The 16,620-nt window shown below is 50.3% G+C and overlaps 1 protein-coding gene across 1 annotated transcript in view; it reads left to right on the forward strand.

The window, feature by feature from the left end:
• The window catches only part of LOC103171818 (calcium-activated potassium channel subunit alpha-1-like), a 29,732-nt gene that overhangs the window by 6,668 nt on the left and 6,444 nt on the right, over nucleotides 1–16,620 (forward strand). The window contains exons 7-26 of the mRNA XM_042344415.1: nucleotides 136–247; nucleotides 620–695; nucleotides 970–1,049; nucleotides 1,605–1,774; nucleotides 2,185–2,276; nucleotides 2,601–2,714; nucleotides 3,408–3,513; nucleotides 3,946–4,028; nucleotides 4,153–4,222; nucleotides 4,793–4,948; nucleotides 5,584–5,693; nucleotides 6,082–6,147; nucleotides 6,469–6,603; nucleotides 7,099–7,175; nucleotides 7,837–7,915; nucleotides 11,917–12,025; nucleotides 12,927–13,151; nucleotides 13,719–13,917; nucleotides 15,300–15,383; nucleotides 16,093–16,223. Coding sequence (XP_042200349.1) covers nucleotides 136–247; nucleotides 620–695; nucleotides 970–1,049; nucleotides 1,605–1,774; nucleotides 2,185–2,276; nucleotides 2,601–2,714; nucleotides 3,408–3,513; nucleotides 3,946–4,028; nucleotides 4,153–4,222; nucleotides 4,793–4,948; nucleotides 5,584–5,693; nucleotides 6,082–6,147; nucleotides 6,469–6,603; nucleotides 7,099–7,175; nucleotides 7,837–7,915; nucleotides 11,917–12,025; nucleotides 12,927–13,151; nucleotides 13,719–13,917; nucleotides 15,300–15,383; nucleotides 16,093–16,223 — 2,274 coding nt within the window. The remainder of the gene's footprint in view (nucleotides 1–135; nucleotides 248–619; nucleotides 696–969; nucleotides 1,050–1,604; nucleotides 1,775–2,184; nucleotides 2,277–2,600; nucleotides 2,715–3,407; nucleotides 3,514–3,945; nucleotides 4,029–4,152; nucleotides 4,223–4,792; nucleotides 4,949–5,583; nucleotides 5,694–6,081; nucleotides 6,148–6,468; nucleotides 6,604–7,098; nucleotides 7,176–7,836; nucleotides 7,916–11,916; nucleotides 12,026–12,926; nucleotides 13,152–13,718; nucleotides 13,918–15,299; nucleotides 15,384–16,092; nucleotides 16,224–16,620) is intronic.

The raw sequence follows: 16,620 nt of genomic DNA on the forward strand, positions 1-16,620 counted from the left end.
TGAGATGTCGCGAAGACGCGATCAGGCGCCGGGTCAAATGATTATTATTATTGTACCGGAGCAGACAAGGGCAGTTTGTTTGCAGTCGTTCGAGTCGCTCATCAGTCTGGCTGTTGTGATTTGTGTCCTTGACAGTTTGTGGCCTCAAACAATAAGCTGCGGTTCTGGTTTGAAATTAATTCCATTGTGGATTTCTTCACTATTCCTCCCACTGTGGTTTCCCTCTACTTCAAACAGGATTGCGTCGGTGAGTACAAGCTTTCGATCCTGTAGTAGAGGATGCACCCTGAACATTAATCGGTTTAATGTTGGATTTTGCGGGGGTGGGTGAGGTAGGTAGCGGAGTTCCCTGTAGCTCAGGGGTCAGAGCCCGCGCCTCGCAAGCGAGAGGACCTGAGTTTGATTCCTGGACGGGTCAGGTCAGGGCGAAACCTTGGGCAAGTTTCCTTATACCCCCGCACCGCACCCCCCGCAAAACACAGTCAATTCACTTTACAGCGCGTCCTTTGTGAAGCGCTTTGAGACGTCTCGAAGACGTGACGAGGGGCTGTGTCAAACGCGAGGGCGGTTATCGTTTTCGGGAAGTCCTTCGATCCTGACCAACTCTTGTGACGAACAGGTTTGAGGTTCCTCCGATCACTCAGGCTGATCCATCTGCCGGAAATCCTGCAGTACATAAAAATCCTGAAGAAAAAGTGAGTTGTTAGGGCTGCCTCGGGTGCCAATCACCCCCACGCTATTTGTAACTAACGTCGCATGTTATCAGGGCTTGGGAATGGAGCATATTCTCTGCTCCCACCCCTTTGGAACTCCAATCCCACAGTCCGTCTGCCTGGCTCTCTCCCTCCTTTGCCTCCCGCAAGACCCTCCTCTTCGACCAACCGCGCTTTCGATCTCCCCCCCTCCCGACCCTCACTACGTCGTGTAAATCTAACGTGTTGTTGTAGGTTTTCACTCTATTTCCTGCAGCACCTACATCAAGCTGACGAGTCTGATGTGTGTATTTCTTGGAACTTGGCTCTCAGCTGCCGGCTTCATCCACATGGTGAGTTTTTCCACAATGCGCTGACTGCCAACAGAGAGGACTGGAACCTCTCCACCGTTCAACGACAGTCGCACAGAAAGATAAACGCGAGGATGAGTATCCCGTGCACACAGGACAACACCCAAGTATCACTTGGCTCAGGGGTTTAGAGCCCTCGCCTCGCAACCTGGGTTCGATTCCCGGACGGGTCAGGTCAGGGCGAACCTTACTCCACCCTCCCACCCCACCACCTTCACACACACTCACACACACACACACACACACACACACACATGCGCGCCTCTGTTTACCAGCAGTCAGTAGGAACCCGGTTGTTATTGGATTGGCGGATCGCTTTTCCGGGGGTAATAATCTCTACCAAAAAAAAACGCACTCAATCCACGCAAACATGGGACGTCGCTGAGCGTAATTGGCTGCCGCGTTTAGACACACAGTCACTCCAGTGCATCCTACGAAGTGCTGTGAGACGTCCCGAAGACGTGATAAGGCGCTGTATCAAATGCAAGGATTATTATTGTTATTATCGGCACTAAGAACGCGATCGGTTTTGCATCGACAGATGAGAATTCGGGGGACCCGTGGCTGAAGGAACCAAACATCCATAAAATCACCTACTGGGAGTGTGTCTATCTGTTGATGGTCACCATGTCCACCGTTGGCTATGGCGATATCGTGGTCAAAACAATGCTCGGTCAAATCTTTATGATCTTCTTCATCATCGGCGGTCTGGTAAAGATCACCCTTCATTTCTTTACCCCACGTTTAGTCTAGTTTAGTTATCGATCTCGATCTCCTCGCACTCGTCTCACAAATCCCTTCACACCTCCCCACCCTCCAACCGACTCCAACCCAACTATCCACTGCCCTCCACTCGACTGGCTCCGGCCTCCTGCTTGTCCCCCGTGCCCTCCATTCCACCATCGGTGGCCGCGCTTTCAGCCTCTACGCCCCGAAACTTTGTCACTCTTCCCCCTCAATCCCTCCGCCTCACCCAGGATGGTTGGGGATGTGAAAGAGCCAGGATTTCCTGTAGTATTGGTTGGATAAACAGCAGCAGCTGAAGCTCAATGAGCCCAATAGCTTCCTCCTGTGCTGTAATTTCCTGGATTCCCTCTGAATTGCCTTCCTTTATCCCAAAGGGCCTGTTCGCGAGTCACGTCCCCGAGATGATTGAAATTATTGGAAGCAGGAAGAAGTATAATGGGAATTACAGGGCAGTGACTGGCAGAAAGTGAGCAAAAACTTCCTGGTCGATTTGCTGAGTTGGAGTCCCGTTATGTGATGGTTAACACGCTCGCCTCGCAAGCGAGAGGACCCGGGTTCGATTCCCAGGCAGTCTGAAACCTTAGGCAAATTTCTTTACTCCACGAACACACGCCTCTGTTGACCTAGCAGTATGTAGGTAATTTAATTTCGTCCACAAGACACACAGTCACTACACTTTACAGTACATCCTGTGAAGCGCTTTAAGATGTCTCAATAACACGGTAAGGTGCTATATCAGATGCAAGGATTATTATTATTAATTTGGAAGTGTGCATTTCATCTCTTGCAGGCACATTGTCTTGTGTGGCCATATCACCTTTAACTCGATGAGGGATTTCCTCAACGACTTCATCCATAAGGAGAAAGATGAAAGCAATGTGGTGGCCATAGTAGTTCTGGAGGAGTGAGTGAGACACCCGGCCTTCTCTATACCTACCCTTCGTCACGTTCCCTCCCTCCCCACCTTCAAATCCCACCTTTTTGATCGTGTGTGTGTGGGTCTGTATATGGCTGTCCTTCTGTGTCTGTGTTTGTGTGTGTGCTTGTCTGTCTGTGTCTGTCTGTGTCTGTCTGTGCCTGTGTGTGTGTGTATGTCCGCATGTGTGAGTGTGTGTTTGAAGGGCACTATATAAATGCAAGTTGTTGTGGTGTTGGCTCTTCGAAAGAACTCCCCAACTCGTTCCACTGCCCGATCTCACCCCATAGCCCTGTACCTTGTTGTCCTTTGTAATGGCGGTGGTGGCTCACGCTGGAGGTGTTCAGGGCAGGACACGGCTGACACCCTAGTCAGTCAACAAACAAACAAACCCACCCACCCACCCAGAACAGCCTGACAGCTCTAACTCCCTTCTGCGGCCGTTTACGCTCAGATTGCTTCCTTCAAGACCCTCCTCTTCAACCATCCGCCCCTTCGGTCACCCTCCATTCCCCCCTCCTGATCCCAACCCCCAGCTCGGGGTCCAAACCCCTGACTCTCCAGCGCCTTGGGACGCTCCTGACATGAAAGGCGCTGTGTAAGCATCATGTGTTGTTCAAATTCGGACGACCAAAATTTGTGGATTAACAGATTCTGCGCCCACCGCTTTATATCCCACAGTATTGAACCTGACGTGGATTTGTCGACTCTGTTCAAACTGAACCTCACCCGCTTAGAATTTTTACAAGGCTCGGTGTTTGAACACGAAAGTCTTGTCAGAGCTAAGGTAAGAATCATAGAATTATTATAATAATAATAATAATCCTTGCATTCGATTCAGTGCCTTATCATGTCTTCGCAACGTCTCAAAGCGCTTCACAGGATACGCTGTAAAGTGTATATTTTGTGGGCGAAACGCGGCAACCAATTGCGCACAGCGGCGTTCCCGCAAACACTCGTGGATTGACTGACCTGTGTTTCGCCCACAAAACACGCAGTCAATTCATGTTCCAATGTATCCTGTGAAGCGCTTTGAGACGTCTCAAAGATGTGATAAGGCGCTGGATCGAACGCAAGGATATTTTTTCCCCCTTGACTGATCAGCGCCTTGGGAACGTCCTCCCGATGTGAAAGGTGCTTTACAGGTGTAATGTTGTTGGTGGTGTTGTTGGTGGTGGTGTTGTTGACTAAACCATTTCTCTGTTGGGTGAAAGAGCAGGTGATCAAAGCAGATGCCTGTCTAATCCTCGCAGACAAGAACTCTACAAATGCAGAGGTGGAAGATTCCATTAATATTATGAGGTAAGAATGATGGAAGGTGGAAGGAACTTGACTTGATGGACGTCGGTCTTCATGTTCTTGTCACACCTCACTCGGACAGTCCTATTGAGATGTGATGGCTACTGATTTCAGTGTCTTACTCTAGGGCTATCTCTATAAAACAGTACGCTCCAGATGTCAGAGTCATCGTACAATTGCTTCAGTATCATAGCAAGGTCAGTCATCCAACCCGGAAACCCGCCTCCGTGCTTAATTCTCTCCAAACCAAACTGAGAATCCCGTGTATCCCACCAACATATAGGAGTTCCCTGGAGCTCAGGGGTTAGAGCCCTCGCCTCGCAAGCGAGAGGACCCGGGTTCGATTCCCGGGCGGGTTAGGTCAGGGCGAAATGTTGGGCAAGTTTCCTTACTCCCCCAACCCCCCCCCCCACACACACACACACACACGCGCCTCTGTTTACCAGCAGTCAGTAGGAACCCGGTTGTTAGTTGATTGTCAGAACGCTTTTCCAGGGATAATGATTCCTTCAAAAAATCAATCAATAAATCGAAGTGACCAATTTATTGATTTATTGTGGGACGTTGTTTGTGGGGACGCTGCTGTGCGCAATTGGGTGCCGCGTTTCGCCCACAAAATATACAGTCAGTCCACTCTGCGATATATTCTGCACGCAGACAGGTGGAAGGAGAACTGGATGGACCTTGGACTTCTTTTGCCCTCGGTCGGTCTCCAGTGAGGGGCGCTGTCTCAATGCAAGTTGTTGTTGTTGGTGTTGGTATTCCAGGCGTATCTACAGAACCTGCCCAACTGGGACATGAACCAGAGGGACATTGTCATCTGCCTCTCAGAGTTGAAGTTGGGTTTCCTTGCCCAGAACTGTGTTGTGCCAGGTTTCTCCACTTTGCTTGCGAACCTCTTCATCAAGAAATCAGATGTGAAGGTAAGAAATCCACACCCTTTTGCCTGTACGTATGTATCTCCTTTTTCTTTAACCTGGCATTTACTTTTATAATATCAAACATCATTTGTTTTTAAATCTGTTTTATCGATTTCCGGGGGTAATAATCCCTTCGGTCGGTCAATCGGTCGTTTCAATAATACTTGCATTTGATGTAGCGCCGAGTAAGGTCGTTCAGATGTCTCAAAGCTCCTCCCAGGGTATATTGTGAAGTGTAGTGACCGTGTATTTTGTGGGTGAAACACGGAAGCCAATTGCGCACAGAAGCGTCCCCATGGATTGAGCGACCGATTTTTTTGGGGGGTGGGATTATTACCCCCGGAAAAGCGATCGGCCAATCGACTAACAACCGGGTTCCTACTGACTGCTGGTAAACAGAGGCGCGTGTGTGTGTGTGGGGGGTTGGGGTGAGGGGGGAGTGAGGAAACTTGCCCAATATTTCGCCCTGACCTGACCCGCCCGAGAATCGAACCCGGGTCCTCTCGCTTGCGTGGCGAGGGCTCGAACCCCCGAGCTACAGGAATCCACAGTCCTGTAGAGCAGGAGCGCCTGCTGATAAGTGTGGTTGCCCTTTGTCGCTCACCAACCTCATACGGGCCGTTTCATCCCATCTCCAGATTACTTCCGGTACCTGGGTCGACAGTTATCTGGAAGGAATATCGAATGACCTTTACACGGAATATCTTTCTAACAGCTTCAACGGAATGAGCTTTGCTGCAGTGTGCAAGTGAGTGACCTCCAGCTCGACCAGATCAACAACCTATAACAACACCCCCCCCCGCCCACCCCCACCCCACCCCCACACGACCACCACCTTTCTAAGATATCAGCTTTGTCTCAGAAACACCCAGGATGGTCCAACTGGCGGCCCCCGGGCCACATCCGGCCCCCGAACCGATTTCATCCTCCCCCATCCCCCCATTTCATCTGGCCCACCCGCTTCCTCCGTCACCCATAAATGTCACATTATGTTTCTGGAAGGGAAACACAAAAGTATTGCTTATGCAGCTCTCCCCCCCCACCCCCACCCACCCAGACGTTTCTCAAACTGGGCAAATTTGGCCCTCGGCAGCTTCTCACCATCTCTCTCTCTCTCTCTCTCTCTCTCGTTGCAGCATTTGCTTTGTTAAGCTCAAGATACTGCTGATTGCCATTGAGCACAGAGAATTCGAGAACAAGAGGTGACTACATCTAAAGTCTAGCTGGAATCCTGCAGCTCGGCGGATAGAGCACTCGCCTCGCAAGCGAGAGACCCGGGTTCGAGTCCTGGCAGGGAGAAATGTCTTGCCCCCTGGGAAAGCGATCTGCCAATCGACTAACAACCGGGTTCCTACTGGGTAAACAGAGGCGTGTGTGCATGTGTGTGTGTGCGCGTGTGTGTGGGTGTGTGGAGTAAGGAAACTTGCCCAGTGTGTCTCCCTGCCCGGCTGGGAATCGAACCCGGGTCCTCTCTCTCGTGGCGAGGGCTCCTAGTAGGAATTGTTCTGCGCTTGGCTGACCAGTCGCAGTAACCTTCGGTCTCAGGCTACGTGTGTCCATTCCCTTTGCAGTTTATTAGTGAACCCTGGTGATCACATCAAGATACAACCACACACCTTAGGATTCTTTTTTGCTCGCAAACGTGGCAACGTGATCAGGTAATTATGACAAGTCCGGCTTTTCCTACTTTCCCGGAATTAAAAGGAGGATAAACATCAGTTTATCGGGGTGTGGGGTGCAGGGGTTGGTGGTGGGGGGGACGGATAGGGGGTTGACTCTCCATAATAATAATAATAATAATAATACTCCTTGCATTTGATTCAGCGCCTTATCGCGTCAATAACACCACCAACTTGCACTTGTGTAGCACCCTCTACGCAGGATAGCGTCTCAGAGCACTTAACCGTGGCGGAGCCTGACTGGGTGGCTGGGGGGCAAGGGCGGTGGTGGGGGGGGGTGGGGGGTGCTGGTAGGGGGTGGGGAGCTGCCCCTAAGCACGGTTGAAGAGGAAGGTTTTCAGGCGGGACTTGAAGGAGGAGAAAAAAAGGGGGAGGTCGTGTGGTGTATGTGTGGTCGCAAACTGACATCTGAGCTAACATTTCTACCTCTCTCTCTTGCTCTCCCCCCCACTCCCCCCACTCCCCCTTCCTCAGGGCAAACATTTACTGCAATTTATGCCATACAGACATTTATGACTTGAAGAGGATTAAAAAATGTATATGCAAAAGCTGTGAGTGGCCTCGATCTTCTTCCAATAATAATAACAATCAAATAATAATAATGATAGCATCATAAGCCTTGCAATTTGGCAGAGCACCTTATTGCATCATGGAGATGTCTCAAAGCGCTTCACAGAGTATACTGTTGGGAAGCTACCGGCCGGCACGATTGATTACACTCATGGCTCTTGGTCAGAAGGACCCGGGTTCGATTCCCGGGCGGGTCAGGTCAGGGCGAAACCTTGGGCAAGTTTCCTTCCTCCACGCACACACGCACACACACACCCACACACACACACACACACACAAACCTTGGGCAGGTTTCCTTATACCCCCCCCACACACACACACACATACACATGCGCCTCTGGTTACCGGCAGTCAGTAGGAACCCGGTTGTTAGTCGATTGGCGGATCGCTTTTCCGGGGTAATAACCCCTTAAAAAAAAATTACATAATAATAATAACTTGGTCACTTAACCCACGGCTGTTTGGGGGGACGCTGCTGTGCGCAATTGGCTGCCGCGTTTCGCCCACAAAACTGCAGTCAATTCACTTGACCGTATAGCCTGTGAAGGGCTTTGAGACGTCTCGAAGCCGTGATGAGGCGCTGGGTCAAGTGCGAGGATTATTATTGATATTATTATTATTATCTCCCGTTTCTCTTCGCAGCTGAAAATATAATGGCAGACATTCCTCTCGCCAAAGGTGAGGCCTATCGGGTTCTGGCAAGTCGATCATCAAAAGAGAGGTAAGAGACATCTTCCATCTCTGAGCTCAGTACTACACCTTAACACACAGCAGTCATCCAGCAGACAACATCTGTCTGTCTCACACGTGGATTCCAGGTGTTACGGGTCTTTCTTAAGTGGTTCGGATGGTGTATTATTAATAATAATAATAATAATAATAATAATCCTCGCATATGATACAGGGTCCCAAAGCCCTTCACAGGACATACTGTAAAGTGTGGTGACTGTGTATTTTGTGGGCGAAACGCGGCAGGCAATTGCGCACAGCGGTGTCCCCACAAACCCCCGGAAAAGCCATCCGCCAATCGACTAACAATCCGGTTCCTACTGACTGCCGGTAAACAGAGGCGCGTGTGTGTGTGTGTGTGTGGGGGGGGGAGAGTATAAGGAAACCTGCCCAAGGTTTCGCCCTGACCTGACCCGCCCGGGAATCGAACCCGGGTCCTCTCGCCTGCGAGGCGAGGGCTCGAACCCCTGAGCCACAGAGAACTCCTATATCAAATAATATTATTATTATTATTATAAAAGAGCTTTTTATAACCACGGGGTTGTTTCGGTCTGAGGATGATGGGTTCTCTGGCTTCGAAAGAGTGCGTTACTCATGTTCAGTTGGAGGAATTGACATGAATAGTGTCATCTATAGTGTATGTATTTATCACACAATTCACACAGACTCAGTGAGAGACACCTCAGTACCGAGCACATAAATATTTTATATTACTCTGTGTGTTGACTCTGCCTTTGCCAACCACACTCCTCTGCCGTGAAGTATTGTCGAGAGTATTTTTCATGACAAGCTTACAACTGGTTTAATGCCAAACATTCATAAATAATATAATTTACAGTGCTCGGCTGTCAGAGTTGACAGATGGATTATCTGGAGGATGTGCGTGGCATTTAAAAGAATCAAAATAAGTTCTTGCTTTGAGGACGGTCGTGTGCGTTGTGTGTTTTGTGTATGTGCGTCTGTTGTGTGTGTGTGTGTCGGTAGTGTGTGTTGTGGGGGGGGGGGTGGTAGGAGATGTGTGGGAACACGTCTGTAGGATGAGTGTATTTACATTCCATGTCTTGCATGTGGTTGTATCTGTAACATGTCAAAGGGTGAAACCTTAGATAAGTTTCATTGCTCCACACGCCTCTGTTGTAAGTAGGAACCTGGTTGTTAGTCGATTGACAGATCGCTTTCCCGGGGGTAATAATCCCTTCGACAATACTAACATGGTCACTCAACCCACGGCTGTTTGTGGGGACGCTGCTGGTGCAATTGGCTGCTACGTTTCACCCACAAAATACACCGTCGCTACACTTTACAGTGTGTCCTGTGAAGCGCTTTGAGACGTCTCGAAGACGTGATCAAATGCAAGGGTTCTTATCTTCTGGGCCTCACGCTCTCCGGAATTAGGTAAGCAAGGGGCGTTCCCCCCCAGGGAGAGAGAAAGAGAGAGCGACAGAGAGCGCATTCCATCCCGACAATCTCTCTCTGGGGTTTCCAGGTGTGGGGGGGGGGGGATGTGGGGAATTCTCGGAGGCTCTTAAGCCACGGTGACGGGTTTCCCAATTAATTGCTGGCCAAAAAGAACCGGATAGGTGAGAGCAGACAGTGCCTATGGAACCACACCCAGTCAGACCAGGCAACACCCTTGTTTGCAATCCCAAGCTTAATTTTTCATCTGAAATACAGTTTCAGGAGACGTGATGAGAGAGAGAGAGAGAGAGAGAGAGCGCAGAGAGAACGAGAGAGAGAGAGAGAGCGCAGAGAGAACGAGAGAGAGAGAGAGCGCAGAGAGAACGAGAGAGAAAGAGAGAGAGAGAGAACAGCTGCTGTTTAATTGCCAAACATTTCACGATTAGATTATTATTCAAATATCAGCGTGATGGTTTTATCCGAAGTTTACAGCTAACGAGACAGAAACTAACTAACTAACTAAAAAAGAATGTCAGCCACGTCTTAGAGCAATAAATCACAGGGAGAATTTACATCGCTGAGTGCGCAATACATCGACAAGATTATACACACAATCCCAGCCAGTAATATTTTGTGGTGACTTGCTTTATTTGCTCCCCTTAAACACGTTACATTATGGCTTATGGAATTTCATTTACTTGGATTGACAGCTTGATAAATATGTCTACCGCTGATGCCGTGAATTGCTGCCGGCATTATTATTATTATTAAAATCTGTCACGAGCAAAAAAGTTCTGAGGGATGACTGGGTGTGAAGATTAGTAGCGTGAAATAAATCATTCGGCGCTATTTCCTTGCCATTTACGGCTCTTCGAACTCCCTGGAGCTGTGTCAAACACTTTTACGTTGCGTTATTTTTCAAGGTTTATAGCTGGATCGCTCAGGGGGCTGTTTGCAAAGAAAGGAGCAGACAGAGTGGGGTGGACTGTGAGGGTTTAGTAACAGCGTAGAAACAGAAGGTCGCGCTTTCAGCCACCGCGCCCCGAAAACTCTGTCACTCGCTCCCTCAAACCCTCCGCCTCGCCTCCCCCCCCTCTCTCTCTCTCTCTCCCTCCCTCCCCACCTTCAAACGCCGCCCAAAGACCTTCCTTTTTGACCGTGCTTACGTTTTCGCTCTGTGTACCCAGCGGCGAGTAGGAACCCGGTTGTTAGTACAGTCACCTTTTCCGTGAGTATTCCTTCAGAAAAACAAAATAATAATAATTCGGTCACTCCAACCCACGGCTGTTTGTGGGGGGGGACGCTGCTGTGCGCAGTCGCCCACAAAACACCCAGTCACTCCACTTTACAGTGTATCCCGTGAAGCGCTTTGTGACGTCTCGAAGACGTGATGAGGCGCTGTGCCAAAGGCGAGGATTATTATTATATATTTTTGTTTGTGGAACGGGATGGAGCTCGGTCTTTTGCTGAGCAAATTCTTACGGGCTTATCAGCACAGAAGCAAATGCTTATATTCTTACGTGTGGTTTGTTGCGAGAGAATGCACCGGGAATGGTTTGTGTGATTCGGAGGATTAATCAGGCGCCTGCTGATAAGGTAACTGCATTGGACCAACGCAGTATATTCTCGTAAGGCACTATTCATCCCTCGCTGATCTGACTGCACCTGCGCCTTTCGTTCCCATTCTAGTGCAATCTTCACGGGTTCAGCCAAGTCTGAGGTAGCGCAGAGGCTCGAGAACATTCCCTCGTCAATCTCAGAGCCAGACTGATAACGTCAGCTTAATGTCGCCACAAAAGATGATCGTTTCTATCCATTGGAATGAGAAAGATTAGGTCTGGCCATGTGGAATGTGGTAAACAGGTGATTTTAAAGAAGGGGTGGAGCGGTGGGGGGAGAGCAGGAGACTGATCTCATGACTGTCTGTGCAGGGAATTTAATCCAACCTTCGTGTTTCGAACTCGAGGAACTCTGCTGATAATCCCTCACGCAGCCCAACGTAGGATTGACTCTTTGCAGCTTTATTGAGACGTTTGACCCGGCGCCTGATCGCGTCTTCGAGACGTCTCAGAGCTCTTCACGGGGTACAATGTAAAGGGTAGTGACTGTGTGTTTTGTGGGCGGAACGCGGCAGCCGATTGCGCACAGCAGCGTCCCCCACAAACAGCCGTGGGTTGAGTGACCAAATATCTATTTGTTTAGTTTGAACAGATTATTACCCCCTGGAAAAGCGATCCCCCAATCGAGTAACAACCGGGTTCCTACTGACTGCTGGTAAACAGGGGCGCGCGCGTGTGTGTGGGGCGGGGGCGGGGGTGGGGGGGTGGGTGTGGGGGGGCGGGGGGAGCAAGGAAACTTGCCCAATGTTTTGCCCTGGTCCTCTCGCTCACGAGGCGAAGGCTTCTAACCAACTACGTGGTGTGGGATGCGGTGGAACGAGAGAAGGCTGAGGAGATGGGACATTGACACCAGTCGATCAGAATGTACTCGTTCTCTGTGACGAAGCGTTACTTGTTTTTAAAAAAAATTCCATCAACATCTCGCGTAAGAAAAAAATAAAAAACAGCCCACGGTTAAGATTTGCCCTCTCTGCAGGTTTCAGAAGATAGTGGAGGAAGATGATGAATATGAAGATGCCAGGAATTACGACTCAACTGGAATGTACCACTGGTGCCAGCCCAAGAACATCAAAGAAGTCTCTCTGGTTGGTTTTAGACCGTAGGTGCCACCCAAGGTGGGCAATTGGCACCTCGGTTGGGCGGGAATGTTGAGTGCGCGCAATTGGCTGCCGCGTTTCCCCCTCAAAACACACAGTCACTACGCTTCACAGAGTATCCCGCCAGGCACTTTGAGACGTCTCAAAGACGTGATCAGGCGCCGGGTCAATTGCGCGGCTTATTTTATTATTATTCTTAAGACGGAGATGCAGAACAGTAATAGACAAATAATAATAAAAACGATCCTCGCGTCGATACGACGCCTTATCACATCGTCGCGACGTCTCGAAGCGCTGCTCAGAATAGACCGTGAAGAGGATTGGCCGTGTGTTTTGTGGGCCAAACGCAACAGCCAATTGCGCACAGCAGCGTCCCCACAAACAGCCGTGGGTTGAGCGACCAAATTATTATTGATTTATTCATTTATTTTGAAGGGATTATTACCCCCCGAAAAAGCCATCCGCCAACTGGGTTCCTACTGACTGCCGGTAAACAGAGACGTGTGTGTGTCTATGTGGGGTGGGGGGGGTGGAGCGGGGGCGGGGGGGGAGTAAGGAAACTTGCCCAATGTTTCGCCCTGACCTGACCCGCCCGGGAATCGAACCCGGGTCCTCTCTCGCTTGCGAGGCGAGGGCTCTAACCCCTGAGCGCCAGGGAACCCCACTTAATAAGCATAGGCCGCGACCAGGAGCTAATCTTAACGTGCAGTTGTGGCTTTCTCCCCCACGCCCCCACCCCCCCCCCCGCCCCCCAACACCACCCCACACCCCCACTCCCTCTCCCCATGGCCCCCTCGGAGGTCAGACTTCCCCCCAGTGTCAAGCGCTCCGGGACGCAAGCCCGGGCGAAGGGGGCGCCGGGTAAACACACGACGTTGTTGTTGCGCAGGACCGTCATACAGCGGGCAGCCGCAGTCTGTGCAAACACGTGATTGTGTGCGTCTTTGGGGACGCTCGAGCCCCGAGCCTGGGGCTAAGGAACTTCATCATGCCCCTGAGAGCCAGCTGCTTCACCTACGATGAGCTGAAGACCATCGTGCTGGTGGGATCGTTGGATTACCTGACATCCGAGTGGCACAGCATCAACTACTTCCCCAAACTATTCATCATGATGGTAGGTGTGAGCGCACGGGAGCAGCTTTTTGCGCCACTAGTTTTCGAGGCCTTATCGACGGGATTGATTGATCGTCCTCGCATTTGAAACGTGTGTGTGTGGGTGGGGGGGGGTGGAGGGGGTGGGGGAGTAAGGAAACTTGCCCAACGTTTCGCCCTGACCTGACCCGCCCGGGAATCGAACCCGGGTCCTCTCGCTTGCGAGGCGAGGGCTCGAACCCCTGAGCTCCGGGGAACTCCACGAGCGCTTCACAGGAAACACTGTAAAGTGGAGTGACTGTATTTTGCAACCTAAATACTCAACTGAACCATGAATATGTGGGCCACTCCCTTCCCACCTTCAACCCCCCCCACCACCCCCCCCCACCCATCGCCTCCCTCCCCCTCCCACACCTTCCTTTCTGGGTCACTCCCTACCCCACTCCTCCCCACCCCCTCCCCTCGCTCTCCCCCTGGGCTCGTCGTCAGACTCCGTCACCGCGAAGCGCTCCAGGACGCTACCCCACTTGAAAGGGCGCTCCATCGGGTGCAAGTTGTTGTTGGTGTCATTTACCTATTGTGCCCTCAGGGCTCACCTCTCTGCCGTGCGGACTTAAAGAGCGTCAACATCGGCTGCTGCGATATGTGTGTGATCCTCTCCTCCAACTGGGTGAAGTTCAAAGAGAAACCTCTGCAAGATAAAGAGTGCGTTCTGGCTACCCTCAACATCAAAGGCATGCTGTTTGAGGAAAGCTTAGCCGATGAACAGTTCTCCTCCATCAGTTTAGGTATGAATGTTGAGCGTTATATTATTATTAGTAGTATTAATATTAATTATTAATCGCAATAATAATAATCCTGGCACTTACGCCCACAAAATACAGGCAATTCCTGTTACGGTGAAGGGCTTTGAGACGTCCCGAAGGCGTGATACGGTGCTGTGTCAAACACAAGGATTATTATTATTATTATCACTATTGATACAGTGCCTTATTGCATCTTCGATTCGCGGCAGCCGATTGCGCACAGCAGTGTTCCCCACAAACAGCCGTGGATCGAGCGACCAAACTATCATTTATTTATTGGAGGAATTATTTCCCCCAGAAAAGCGATCCCCCAATCGACTAATAACCGCTACTGACTGCTGGTAAACAGAGGCGTGTGTGTGTGTGCGTGTGTGAGTAATGTTTCTCCCCGCCCGGGAATCGAACCCAGGTCCTCTCACTTGCGAGGAGAGTGCTCTAACCACTGAGCTACAGGGAAGGGAATAACTTTCGGGGGGGTGTGGGGGGGCTACAAGTGAGCCAAGCTGCGATGTGCATTTCAGCTCAGACACTCAATGAATCTCGTGGTGACTTGAATCAACATCCAGTCTGTTTGACAGCCTCTGGTCATTCACAAGGAAACAGCTCGACACAGTGCACGTTAGGAAATACTTGCGGGAGATAAATATTTTAATTGGAACTTCTTTGAGAAGCCCTTAAATGAGACTCGTATTAATCACCGGCCCTGCTCGCATGCTCCAGTCGGAGAGAGAGAGAGAGAGACGGAGAGCAGGCAGAGGAACATTAATCAATAGGCTCCCAGTCTGACGGGCCTGGAATCCATCCAGATGGAAAATGCTGCAATGTTCAGTGGATTTAGCAATGGTTTGTGTTTGTCGACTGTTTACCGGCAGTCAGTAGGAACCCGGTTGTTAGTCAATTGGCAGTTTGCTTTTCCGGGGGTAATAATCCCTTAAATAACAACAATGACAACAGTGTCACTCAATCCAGAACTGTTTGTGGGGTCGCTGCTGTGCGCAATTGGCTGCCGTGTTTCTCCCACAAAATATGCAGTCACTACACTTTGCAATGTATTCCATGAAGCGCTTTGAGGCGTCTCGAACGCAAGGATTATTATTTTTATTATTATTAATTAAGATTTAATTGTCCCTGGCCCAGGAACACCGAAACCCCACGTAGAGCTAATATTGCCGCCTCAGTTCAGAATCGCTCTCTAATTTGGTTCGATTAGCATCAAAAGTACCCCTTTTCCTGGCTCGTTATAATTAACGGCCGTACAGAAAGATGCCAGAGGCGCGAGGAACTGAACAGTTTCCTAATTCGGTGACTTTTACAGGTAAGATTAATGTCTAATCGTGTCGAACACTGCTTTATTTTTTATATAGACACTAAGGCAAGAGAGGAGAGTAATGACCTGCAAGACAACTTCCCCAAACAGTACTTCAGAATCCCTACCATCACCTCCTTGGGTAAGTGATGTGGGGAATGTGGCTTTACATGAACTCTGGGCATGTTCAGCGTTAGGTTCTGCCCTGAAATGCTTTCCCCCATCCCTGTCCTCCACCCTCCATCACTCTCCCTCGTCCTCCTCGCCTCCCGTCCCCACTTGAGCTTCCCACAGCCTCCCTCTGCTCCGGCCTCCAGCTCGGTGGTTCGAGAGGGCGCTCTCGCCTCGCAAGTCCGGGTTCGTTCGATTCCCGGGCGGTGCAGGGCCACACCTTCAGCAAGGAACCGGAGCCGGGTTGTTAGTCGACTGGCGTGTCGCTTTTCCGGGGGTAATAATCCATCCCCCCCAAAAAAGAATGGCCACTTCCCTCCACGGCTGTTTGTGGGGATGCCGCTGTGCGCAATTGCCTGCCGCATTTTGCCCACAAATATACACAGTCACTACACTTTACAGTGTATCCTGCGAAGCGCTTTGAGACGTCTCGAAGACGTGATGAAGCGCCATGTCAAATGTGAGGATTATTAGTGTTATTATTATTACAGATCTCATAGAATGGTGGAATAGGCTCGATGGGCTGAATGGCCCACTCCTGTTCCTATGGGACATGACATGTCAAGCGACTGCCAGGATGGTGGAAGGCAAACTGGATGGACCTTGGTCTTCCTCCACCGGCAAGTCCTTATGTTCTCGTGTACACACTGACAGTCCATTCTCTTGTGTTGCCATTCCAGTGAATGAGTCTAGTGTGCGGTATCTGGACCAGGAGAGCTGGGATGAAGCTGATATTGACCTGTACCTCACACGGCCATATGCGAGTGGATGCGTCTTTGCAGCGAATATTTTGAACTCGTTAATGTGTGCGGTGAGTTCAAGCTCAGCTTCTCCTCGTGTCCTGTAGCGTAGAGGAATCCAGGATTAGAGCCCTCGCCTCGCAGGCGAGAGGACCTGGGTTCGATTCCCGGACTGGTCAGGTCAGGGCGAAACTTTGGTGTCCTTACTCCACACACACACACACACACACACACGCGCCTCTGTTTACCGGCAGTCAGTAGGAACCCGGTTGTTAGTCGATTGGGGGATGGCTTTTCCGGGGGTAATAATCCCTTCAAAGACAAAGCCAAATAATAATTTGTTCACTCAATCCACGACTGTTTGTGGGGACGCTGCTGTGCGCCATTGGCTGCGGTGTTTCACCCACACAACACACGCTGCCAAGTTTAATCGGTGACATTCGGGAATTCAGGTTTTTTTCCCAGTTA

The sequence above is a fragment of the Callorhinchus milii genome, unplaced genomic scaffold (assembly GCF_018977255.1).
Source record: "Callorhinchus milii isolate IMCB2004 unplaced genomic scaffold, IMCB_Cmil_1.0 Scaffold28, whole genome shotgun sequence".
Lineage (NCBI taxonomy): Eukaryota > Metazoa > Chordata > Chondrichthyes > Chimaeriformes > Callorhinchidae > Callorhinchus > Callorhinchus milii.